The sequence below is a fragment of the Salmo salar genome, chromosome ssa13 (genome assembly GCF_905237065.1).
Source record: "Salmo salar chromosome ssa13, Ssal_v3.1, whole genome shotgun sequence".
Taxonomy (NCBI): Eukaryota; Metazoa; Chordata; class Actinopteri; order Salmoniformes; family Salmonidae; genus Salmo; species Salmo salar.
Genome location: NC_059454.1, coordinates 69,958,581 through 69,971,350, shown reverse-complemented (window position 1 = coordinate 69,971,350; position 12,770 = coordinate 69,958,581). Strand labels below are relative to the sequence as shown.

Here is a 12,770-nt window from a genome sequence, read left to right as displayed (position 1 = left end):
TATTTTCTAAAAGTTATTTGAAATATGATGAAAAAAATGACTGTAAAGAATTCATTACAACAACAACAAATGATTTAAGAAACAGACTTTCAAATGAAAGGAAACATCTTGGCTGGGGAAAAAATAATTTGAATAAACGTGGGTTTTGACACTTATGTACGTGTCATAACCAGCCATAAATCAGGTGTAAATATATGGGTCATAAGTGTTATGACCATATTATGACAGGTTAGGACAAGTTATGTCAGCTGTTATGACATATTATTACATGGTTATGACCGTGTCATAACGTGTTATGACACTGAATGTCAAGTAAAGTGTTATCTTTTTTTCTATGCGAGATGCATGAAGATAATTTGGATGACAAAAGCTTTCAGTTGTCCTGTCTATCACATTCTAAATATAACACATGAAACATCAGGGATATAAATACATTTACTGACTTGATACCCTTGCCTTCACCCTTCGCCAATCAACTGTCACATTGGGCCCTGATTGCGTGCCTGCTTCCCCGACCCCTAGTGGAGACTGGAGATCCGTCTGAGTACTGAATGTTGTGGCGGTTTTCAGATTTCTCCTTTGAGCATCCTTGAATCTGATAAAGGCTTCAAATGATGAAAGCCCGTAACGTTCGCACATCAGCAGGGTAATGTAATGGCTTTGCTGCTGAACCCCAAGACCGAGGGGACAAATAATTTATATATACACTAGATGAATTTCAGGGGGCACTGTTTTGAAGCCACTGCACCTCCATCTTGGCACTCCCCCAACGCTGTAAAACATATTTTGGAAGCTATAGAAATGCATTTATAAATGTCAACATTTGTTTTTGTAAGGTTTATTCTATTACAGACACCTTAGTGCATACTTTTAAATTATATTATGTGAGCTAAACATAAAACATTTCCCTTAAAGTATACTTTTTTGAAATTACTAATGTTACTGTCACCACTACAACAACAAAATACTTAAATATATGTAATTGTGTCCTAGAAAAATGTAAATGAAATACTGTATAATTCCATTAATTCCTATGGAAGACTGCTTTTCTGAGGGGTGCCAATATGGCTGACCGGTGACTTCAAAGCCTCTCATTGGCCAATACATAGTAATACAGGGTTTATATACATCATTGGAGGGGACAGATATGGCCCTTTTTATTTGATTATACTTTTCCTTTCTCATGTCTTCTTCTACTCTCTTTGAGGATTTGTTATTCGAAAACGACCATTACTAAGTCTAGGTGTCATCTCTGGGAGCTAATGTTAAGTCTCAGGCGAGGTTACTCACCAAACCAACTCCTTTACACTGGAACTGTTGAATTGATTATGTACACTGAGTGTACAAAACATTAGGAACACGCACGTTTTCCATGACAGACTGACCAGGTGAATCCAAGTGAAAACTATAATCCCTTATTGATGTCACCTGTTAAATTCACTTCAATCAGTGTAGATGAAGGGGAAGAGACAGGTTAAAGAAGGATTTTCAAGCCTTGAGACAATTGAGACATGGATTGTGTATGTGTGCCATTCAGAGGGTGAATGGGCAAGACAAAATATTGAAGTGCCTTCAAACGGGGTATGGTAGTAGGTGCCAGGAGCACCAGTTTGAGAATGTCAAGAACTGCAACGCTGCTGGGTTTTTCACACTCAACAGTTTCTCGTATGTATCAAGAATGGTCCACCACCCAAAGGACATCCAGCCAACTTGACACAACTGTGGGAAGCATTAGAGTCAACATGGGCCAGCATCCCTGTGGAACACTTTTGACAGCTTGTAAAGTCCATGCCGGACGAATTGAGGCTGTTCTGAGGGCAATAGGGTGTGGAACTCAATATTAGGAAGGTGTTCCTAATGTTTAATACACTCAGTGTATATAATTATTTGCTAATTTGACATGTGCCTTGAGGGATTTTACAAACTATGATACAAGAGATGTTATCCATCCACCTACAGCAGTGGTATTCAAAGCCGAGGTTGTGACTCCTCGGGGGATCTGCAGTTGGGTTGCGGTTGAACTGCAGTTGGGTCGCCAATTAAAAAAAAAAAACGGGTGGAAAATAAATGTTTTTATGAAGAAAATGTTTTGAGTACAGATTATTGTACGGAATACTATACAAACGTTTTGAGAAAATATTATTGAGTAAATATATTTATTGATTCCTTTTCATTTTGATAAGAGATGAAAATGCAATGAATTGAAGGTTGTTTGTTGATCCAAAAATGTACAGATTTTAAGGTTGTGTCATTAGATTTGGGGTGGGGGTCCCCAGAAATTCTGGTGGAAAAAATGGGTGCCTGGTGAAAAAGTTTGAATACCACTGACATACAGTATGCACAGTATCTACCTGGATGAGCAGCTACCTACCCACCCATCTATCCACTTAAATCTGATATACTCTCCTACATGTCCTTGTGTCAAAGGCATGAATCCAAATCAAATACTGCACTATAGTGGAATACCGTGGAGGCCCTCTTAAAAAGAGATTTAGTCTACAGTGCCATATAGATTATTTGACCGAAGGGACAGAGGACCAGAAGGCTTTGCTCACGTACTGTCGTACTGTACATGTGACTGCACTGCCATAAAGAGGACACCTGAGATTCACACAGTTTATAGTGCTAACGGGCCAAGGTCGCAGCGCCGGACCCAAAGACAATTTCACTGACAGATTCGGTGAACCCAGAGCGTCCGGGTAAAATAGACCAAGGGAGGTAGTTCGTCTTCTGTCTGCAGCGTTTTACAACATGAGAATGGTCACCATAGCAGCAAGTGAGCCAATGCCACTCAGAGTCAAAGGGAAATTTAAACTAAGGGTCTTGTGATACATTAAAACAGCAGTGCACACTGGAAAATGTAATTTAAGATTTATATGATGAGATCATTTTGCACTTAAAATTGTATCTTTAAATTTCTCTGTTAAAGGGGAAGTGGGCTTGGACATGATGTCAGTGTTATAATGACTTAGCTACATAACCAGAGGACTGAAGCAAAATTGTGGTTCCGATGGCTGTTAGCTGGAGCATGGCATTGGTTGTGGGGGCAGTAAAACATGGTGAGAATTGATCTGGCGACTGGATCCTAACAACAATCCCCTAGCATTGTACCATGGAGTGTTAAACCCCACAACATGCAGTGCAGCTGACCTCGTGCTCCTCTCAACTGTGGGTGAGTGTGTGATGTGTGTTATCTGATAGGCATCTGCTAATGTCCATATCATTGATTACTAGTATTAATATTATTATTTATTTGATTTTTTTAATTCATGTATATATATATATATATATATATATATATATATATATATATATATATATATATATATTTTGTTATTATGAACACAACAAATACAAAAACAGAAATATACAAACAAGAGTACATAAACCTAACAGACAGAGGTATTACATACATTTTCAATTTGTCAAAACGTTCTATTGTGCGTATTGCTTTTTTGTTTTTACATTTACAGATCATTTCAAAATTATATTTAAATGATATCTTAACTAATGTGAAGAGGGGATTGTTCTCTGCCCACTTCATTTTATGGATAAAGAATCTTCCATGAAAAAGAAACAAATAACCAATGAAAGTTAAATCAGGGTATTGCTAGTATTATTACTTAGATGCAGTTGGAAATGCATAGAGCCATGTAACAATCCCTGATGATGGTTGTAACAACGCTGAGTAGTAAAATCTAACCTGACGCATTACACATTTCAACATCAATGGAGAAGATACACTGAGTATACCAAACATTAGGAACACCTTCCTAATATTGAGTTGCACCCCGCCCCTTTTGCCCTCAGAACAGCATTGAGGGGCATTGACTCTACAAGGTGTCGAAAGCATTCCACAGGAATGCTGGCCCATGTTGACTCCAATGCTTTCCAAAGTTGTGTTAAATTGGCGGGATGTCCTTTGGGTGGTGGACCATTCTTGAAAAACACGGGAAACTTGAGCATGAAAAACCCTACAGCGTTGCAGTTCTTGACACAAACCGGTGGGCCTGGCATACTCAGTATATAAACAAAGTACACTGAAAAAAAATATAAATGCAACAGTTAAAGTGTTGGTCCCATGTTTTATGAGCTGAAATAAAAGATCCCAGATAATTTCCATGGGCACAAAAAGCTTATTTCTCACAAATTGTTTTACATCCCTGTTAATGAGCTTTCCTCCTTTGCCAAGATAATCCATCCACCTGAACAAGTGTGGCATATCAAGAAGCTGATTAAACAGCATGATCATTATTACACAGGTGCACCTTGTGCTGGGAACAATAAAAAGCCACTCTAAAATGTGCAGTTTTGTCACACAACAAAATACCACATATGTCTCAAGTTTTGAGGGAGCGTGCAATTGGCATGCTGACTGCAGGAATATCCACCAGAGCTGTTACCAGAGAATTGAATGTTAATGTCTCTATCATAAGCCACCCCCAACGTTGTTTTGGAGAATTTGGCAGTACATCCAACTGGCCTCACAACCGCAGACCACGTGTATGGCGTCATCTGGGCGACTGGTTTGCTGATGTCAACGTTGTGAACAGGGTGCCCCATGGTGGCAATGGGGTTATGGTATGGGCAGGCATAAGCTATGGACAACAAACACAATTGCATTTTATCAATGGCAATTTGAATGCATAGAGATTAGAGGTCGACCGATTAATCGGAATGGCCGATTAATTAGGGACGATTTCAAGTTTTCATAACAATCGGTTATCGGTATTTTTGGACACCGATTTGCCGATAAAAAAAAAAAAATGTAACACACCTTTATTTTCAATGAGGCAAGTCAGTTAATAACACATTCTTATTTTCAATGACGGCCTAGGAACGGTGAGTTAACTGCCTTGTTCAGGGGCAGAACGACAGATTTTTACCTTGTCAGCTCGGGGATTCGTTTTTGCAACCTTCCGGTTACTAGTCCAACCACCTGCCTTACATTGCACTCTACGAGGAGCCTGCGTGGCAGGCTGACTACCTGTTATGCGAGGGCAGCAAGAAGCCAAGGTAAGTTGCTAGCTAGCATTAAACGTATCTTTTAAAAAACAATCAATCTTAACATAATCACTAGTTAACTACACATGGTTGATGATATTACTAGTTTATCTAGCGTGTCCTGCGTTGCATATAATCGATGCGGTGGCTGTTCATTTCTTATTGAATCACAGCCTACTTCGACAAACGGGTGATGATTTAACAAGCGCATTTGCAAAAAAAGCACTGTCGTTGCACCAATCTACCTAACCATAAACATCAATGCCTTTCTTTATAATCAATACGCAAGTATATATTTTTAAACCTGCATATTTAGTTAATATTGCCTGCTAACATGAATTAAATGTTAGCTTTTTTACATGGCACATATTGCACTTTTACTTTCTTCTCCAACACTTTGTTTTTGCATTATTTAAACCAAATTGAACATGTTTCATTATTTATTTGAGGCTAAATTGATTTTATTGATGTATTATATTAAGTTAAAATAAGTGTTCATTCAGTATTGTTGTAATTGTCATTATTATAAATAAATAAATAAATAAAATCGGCCGATTAATCAGTATCGGCTTTTTTTGGTCCTCCAATAAGCGGTATCGGTATTGGCGTTGAAAAATCATACTCGGTCAACCTCTAACAGAGATACTGTGACAAGATCCTGAGGCCCATTGTGAGGCCCATTTTCTTTAAGGTATCTGTGACCAACTGATGCATATCTGTATTCCCAATCATGTGAAATCCATAGACTAGGGCCAAATGAATTTATTTCAATTGACTGATTTCTTTATATGAACTGTGAATCAGTAAAATCTTTGAAATTGTTGCATGTGCGTTTATATTCTTGTTCGGTATATACGTATAGCAAGTGTCTAAACTTTCATGGGAGGACATTCATTGTGAACTTCTTAGATAGCCGCTGACCTTGATGGCCACAAGCAACAGCCACGAGTATATAAAAATAAAATAAATCTGTATACTTAGGGAGGGATGCGAGAGATGGGTTTCAAGGCAAAATCCCGATATATATATATATATTTTTTATTTTTTTTTCCAACCATGCAAGTCAAAGTTTCTGTCTGACTATACGTCCCTTCTGCTTAAAACATGCCCTGAAAGGGGAACCCAGGGATAAGAATGATGGCCGTGAATACAATATGGGCTCAGAGCCAAAAACTTGGACTTAAAGTGGATGGCAACGAAGAATGTTGTCTTAAGTGCTGAAAGTAAACCTGAGAATTCAGGAAGTCTCTAAATGACTCAAGGCACCTCTATTATTCAAAAGATAAGAGAAACAATGGAAACAAAAGAAGCTGTTACATATTGTTTGTGCGTGTATGGGGGTAGGGGGGTTTAAGGGTTACTTTCCTACACTGGTGCATTAGCTGCATACATGGGAATGCGTTTTACATTTAACGTTATTAGTAGTAGTAAAGTAAAATGACCAATATTGTTCCATTTTCTGTATTACTACTTAGTACTTACATGGTCTGATATTTAAAAACCATACAAACTCATTAGGGAAAAGACAGCCTGACAACCCGAAAAGTGTAATGGAATTAATAGTTTTTATTCCCTCCAGTTTATCAAAGCAATACACATTTAATCTGATATTGTCACAATAAAATTGCAAGCAACATATTTGAGGCACATAAATGAGTGTGGATAGAAATCATACTTAAGGTGTTTACACCACAATCCAGACAATGTTTCCTAGTCCACACACCAACACGCACACACAAGCACGCACACACACACACAGAAGCACGCATGCGCATACACATGCACACACATTCGCGCAATCCACACACATCCAGTCAAATACTTTCTAGCAGACACTATTCCAATGGTTGGCTTAGCTATCTAAAAGCAATAACGATTGCATGCAAGCTCAATTGAGATTGACTGGGATAAGTAGCAGATCCTTTCAATCTTGATCTGCTTGATGACACAGCTGTGGAGTTGTACCTAAATGCAGTTACTATTGACAGGATTAGGCCAGTAAAAAGAGCCTCCAATCAATGCACATTAATCCCTTGTTTACTCTACACAACATGAATAGTCAACAAAACATCTCAAAGTCATTTGTTTTAGGAAGGATGCCTATTGTTTATTTTTAAGAATGGGATTTGTTCGGATATCTGATAATCCATTTTTTTTTTAAATGATCAATTTGTCATTTGTATCTTAATCTCACAGCAGAGTTTGTCTGATATAATAGAATGGGTAGCCTAATACAGTAGTCCCCAATCACAGCTTCCACCGTTGTAAAACGTCTGGTCTTCCAACTTATTGTCAACCCTAAATTCTTGACTGTGTGAGTGATGCTTTCGGTAGCTATGGAAACCTGATTCACCGAAACCTGATTCACCTCCCCGCCTCTCTCTCCCCGGCCAGTCCTCCTCTATCCATCTACTGAAAAGCTCTTAACTTTGCGCATGTACGGCCAAATTGAACATTGCATCGACTCCAAGATGGCGTTAACACGTCTGGCTTGCATTCTGGTCCTGCTCTCAACTCACTGTAAGTAAATGCATGAGGACCACGCTTGATTTCCCTAGCTCAGATACGTTCTGGACGTGACATTCGCTTTTGTTATTCAGAATGAGCTACTTTGATATTTTCGAGCTACAATGTGATCTGCGTTAGGATATAACCTAAGTGATTCTTCCCGACCTAACTAAACTCAGCAAACTAGCTATAGCCAACCAGCTATCTTGTTATTCATAGATGATGTTCTGATTTTAAATGGAGATGTATTACATTATAAAGTAAGCAATCGAAGACCAGAAGTAAGAAATAGTTTGGTAACGCACGAGGCTCAAGCCTTGTCGGCTCGTTGGAATGTTTGATCCGTTGCGAGCCTGACAGTGCACCGTTTTTCTGTATGGCATTTGGCGGCATGTCTAGCTTCTCGAACTCTTCAGAGATAGAAATCCCCGCAAACTGCTCTACATACAGTTAGTTATCGATAGCGCATGTTTATTTGCTACAAACTTTACATTATGAAATAGCAAGAAGATATAAAATGTATCAATTATTTTAGAGGCGTGTTGTTTCAAGGGGATGAGTCGAGACCCTTTTGTCCGTCTACTTACATTCAAAAGTTGTCAACTATCAATTCAACTCTAAATGTGTTACAGCGTTGAGTAAATACGTATTTGATAGTAACATACGTTTGCTCAAACGTTTTTTTTTAACGTGTTTGAATTGTGGTTGATAAAAGTTAAGACTGGCAATATTCAGTGATGCGAGAACGTTTTTTTTCCATTCGGGAATAAAGACAGTCCGAGTGAGGAGCCTGCCTGAAAGCAGCATGCAGCGCGCTTTGCAAGCGTTGAGAACTCATTGAAGATCGTTCTAAAACGTTGATTTGTAACTTTTTATTAGCCATCTCAGATCAAGCGATATGTCTCTGCACCTGGCCCAATTGTGTCGTTTTTTCATGTTTTGATTGGGCTATGTTTCTGAAAGGGTATGATGCAATTTGTTCCGGAAAAGTGTTCCCTAGTGTTTTAGACAACTCATGCATGGTCAGATCCTCGGAAAGAACGTTTAATCATTATGTTGACATTTTAGAATTACGTTTGTATCAACTTTCACAACTGTTGTCATTGATAGGCCTATGCTTAATTAAACAAAATAGAACTCAGAATAAGAAATGTAACCAAAACATTTAGAATTGTTCCCAAATGGTTCCTAATAGCCTGTAGCAGGTGTTATAGTATAGCCTATGTCAAATTGATCTTGTGTGTATTGTAATGAGAAGTATAATCACTAGTTAATGATAACTAAGTTAAGGCTACTCGCATACACAGTAAATAAGACTAGATCATAGCAGGATCTTATTATACAGCACCACATGTGATGGACTGGTGGTGCTCATTTGCTTTGAGCAAGGGCTTGGTTTAACTGTTTTCCTGGTGTACTTTAAGCCTGGTTGAACCCTTCATGATGACAGAAACACAAGAAAGGGGGGGCACAGACTTCAGTTTGCCTTCAGCCCCTCTGATCATCCAAGTGTGTGGCTTGGCTTAATTCTATATGGATTTAATTAGGAATAGTAAGAAGGCTGCTTCCAAATATGTTGCTGGTTTCTTTCTCTGTTGCTCTGGACTTAGGCCTACTGACAATCTGATTTAGTTTGCTTTAAGTGGTATATTATTTTACAGCTTATCCAGTTGTTATTGTCTGTAGGCTATATAGTAAGAGCTGGTTAATTAACCCTGATTGTTGTTGGAAATACTATTGACCACAACTATAGTTCTGAAAGAAAATATAATTAAACATTTCTGAGGAAAATACCTTTAATCAGCTTTGTACATTTTAAACACTTTTTAATGTATTTTTGTTGCTTGAATCTAAAATTAATTACATCTCTTGCTATGCATATTCTTTCGTTGGTTTTAGGCTAACTCATCATTGGCTTGTTTGTTCATTGTTAAAGAACTGCTTTGAACTCATGTCGTAGTTTATATTTACTTTGAATAGTTATGAGAAATGTAGCTATTGTGTATTTATTCATCACAGATCTTAGAGAACAGGCTGACATTTTGCTGTTGGATTTACATAAGTTGTTTTACATCAAATTTTCTAAGAAAGGTGTAAGCACTCAGGAATGCATTTTGCCTAAGTACTCCTGCCAACACTTAGAAGTGCCAAGATATGTGGGAGCTGAACAATGCTCAAAGTGGAACAGTGCCAAGCCAATATAAACGTTGATCTTTCCTTAATAGGCATAGAAAAAGCACCTGGGCAAAACAACCCTTTAGGTCCAGTCACTCCTATTTGAAGTTCGAGAATTATTTTTTTCTAAAATGCAAGTTTGTTCATTGATTGCAATAGAACTTGTTTCCAGTCTGAATAAATGTGAAAGAAACATGCATTACAATCTACCATGTATTTCTTAAAAGCATGGTTGTGGCAAATGTCATTTCAGACTTGATAAATGACCTTTTAGCAAATGTGGGACATTTATTAGGCTACTCGTGGAGGCTTGGCCAACTGAAATGATTGACTCTGGTCTAGTTCTTTTTTTGCTCTATGCCAGCTCACAGTAAGTCTGCTTAAGCCTCATGCCTCTTTGGGTGAGAAGAGAAGTCCCTTATTTGAGGAGATACTGTATGTAAAGAAAAGACGACGCACACACAGAAACACACAAACAATGAAGGATAAGACGTCTGTCTTCTTTGACTTAAGGCGTTAAGTTCATGCATATATTATGATGACATTTTGTGATGTTTTGGACTTCGGCAAGGATTTTTTCGGCTGTTCAGGCACACAGCATTTCTTCTCGAGGCAAACCGAAGACAGTAGCCGAAGAAAAACCAAAGATGGTAGCCGAAGTCTACGTCCCCCCCCCCCCCCTCGCCAGTGAATGGTCAAAAGTAGGGATTCTTCAATGAAGTGCCTGTTGTCATTCAACGAGAGACTACTCGTCCTTATGCACGTTTTTTCACTTGAGAAATACTGCACCAGACATCCTAGTCAGATGCAAAATTGCACTACAATTCTTTTATTTAACTAGGCAAGTCAGTTAAGAACAAATTCTTATTTACAATGAAGGCCTACCCCGGCCAAACCCGGACGACGCTGGGCAAATTGTTCGCCGCCCTATGGGACTCTCAATCACAGCCAGATGTAATGCAGCCTGGATTCGAACCAGATACTGCAGTGAGATGCAGTGTCTTAGACCACTGCGCCACTCGGGAGCCCTTAGATCTCGTCAAAACCGTTAACTCAAGAAATCTGTCATTCATTTTATCTTAGATTAATTCGGACTATTTTGAGAAAATGTATACTGGCTACGGCGTCTCAAAACGGACAAACAGTACTATTGCTGCTTTTTTTATATTCAAGCGAAGGTCTTTTAAGGGGGTATGCGAGCACACTCATTTGGTTCTGCTAGCCGAGCCCGGCTAGGCGCCACCCAAACTGAAGCATGCTGACGCCTTTAATAACTACAAGCATCCATTTAAACAAGTGCCAGATGACAGGTGCTTTCTTCATTGTCTGAAATGTGTGGCATTACTGGGGTAGGCAGGAGTTAGTGAGCCCCAGGGAAAGTGCTGCTAGTGCTTCCCCCAGGAGGTGCTTTTTATCAGATGCTTCCCTTCCCACCCACAGCTTGTGAGCAAATGTTTGGAGCACTCCCTAAATGGCATGCTGGACCCTTCCTGGCGAGTCACATCCAGCTTGATATTTTAGTGGAAAGACAGTAAATGGCAGGGAAAAAGGGAAGAGCACGCTCTGAGAGGAGTTGCTGCCACTCAGCGCTCGTTTGTTTAAAGAGTTAAGAGTTATTCCCAACAGACAAAGCAGTTGTGAGAGAATGGTACACCCACTGTCCATTTAAACTAGCACGGTATCCATTTCCTATAATAAGGCTTGCAGCTCCAGCCTACATTTCTAGTTTGCATGTAAAGCTGTTTACATTTGACCTATTCTGGGGTTAGGTTTTGACAATCTGAAATGTCATTTTGAATTATGTGATGTGCACAAAACATGCAGATTCATTTCAGAATTGAGAAGTTACACTCAAGTTGAAGCTAATCCATGGACAACAACAAGACGATAACTGCACTACAAAGGTCTATGCGTGGGATAAAGGCAGCGCAGCACATACCTCCTACAGTGGAATGCCCTGAAACAGCTGAGCAGGAGTGGGTGGAGGTGTTTGGTGTGACTGCATGGGTGACCAGAAATATCTGTGGCGTCCCTCCCAAACCTCAGACGCCGTATGTTAGCACATATGGCATTCTGAATCAAAAGCATATGGAGGGGGGGGAAACATTCTAATGTACAGGGAATTACAATACCCCTCCCACTCAACAACAACGTCAGCAAGACAAAAGAGCTGAGTGCATCTTGACTGGCTGCATCACCGCTTGGTATGGCAATGGCTTGGCATCCTACCGCAAGGCGCTACAGAGGGTAGTGCGTACAGCCCAGTACATCACTGGGTCCGAACTCCCTGCCATTCAGGACCTCTATACCAGGTGGTGTCAGATGAAGGCCCTAAAAATTGTCAAATACTCCAGCCATCTAAGTCATAGACTGATCTCTTGCCACTGCAAGGCAAGTGGTACAAATTCACCAAATCTGGAACCAACAGGACCCTTAACAGCTTCTAGCGCCAAGCCGTAAGACTACTAAATAGTTAACCAAATAGTTACCCGGACAATCTGCATGGAACCCCCCCCCCCCCTTTGCACTAACTCTTTTGACTCATCACATACGCTGCTGCTACTGTTTATTATCTATCCTGTTGCCTAGTCACTTTATCCCCACCTATATGTACATATCTACTTCAAGGACCTTGTACCCCTGCACATCGACTCTGTACTGGTACCTGTGTATATAGCCAAGTTATTGTTACTCATTGTGTATTTATTCCTCGTATTATTCTCTTTCTATTATTTAAAAAAAAAAATCTCTATTGTTGGGAAGGTAAGTAAGCATTTCACTGTTATTCTACACCTGTTGTTTACGAAGCAAGCATGAGACAAATACAATTAGATTTGATTGACCTGTTTTGTTAAGAGATAGAAGGAAACCCCTGCGGATAAATTGGGCTTAAAGAAAATGAAAGGGGAGTTGACTAAGAAAGCATAACAGTTGTGTTAGCTGAAGGAGTTACACATAAAAGCTGGATAAAAAATGGAATGGTCTTTCATGAGATACAAATCCACATGAACTTCACACAAAGAGCTTGAAAGGTTATTGAAGTCGGTGCTATCATGCTTTAAAAAACACTTCTCTTGGTAAGC

At 39.4% G+C, this 12,770-nt stretch overlaps 1 protein-coding gene across 1 annotated transcript in view; it reads left to right on the top strand.

Annotated features, from left to right (window-relative positions):
• Positions 1–7,395: 7,395 nt before the first annotated feature.
• LOC106567734 (junctional adhesion molecule 3B) overlaps positions 7,396–12,770 on the top strand; it is a 56,068-nt gene continuing 50,693 nt past the window's right edge. Inside the window, exon 1 of the mRNA XM_014137400.2 lies at positions 7,396–7,524. Coding sequence (XP_013992875.1) covers positions 7,440–7,524 — 85 coding nt within the window. The 5' untranslated portion in view covers positions 7,396–7,439. The remainder of the gene's footprint in view (positions 7,525–12,770) is intronic.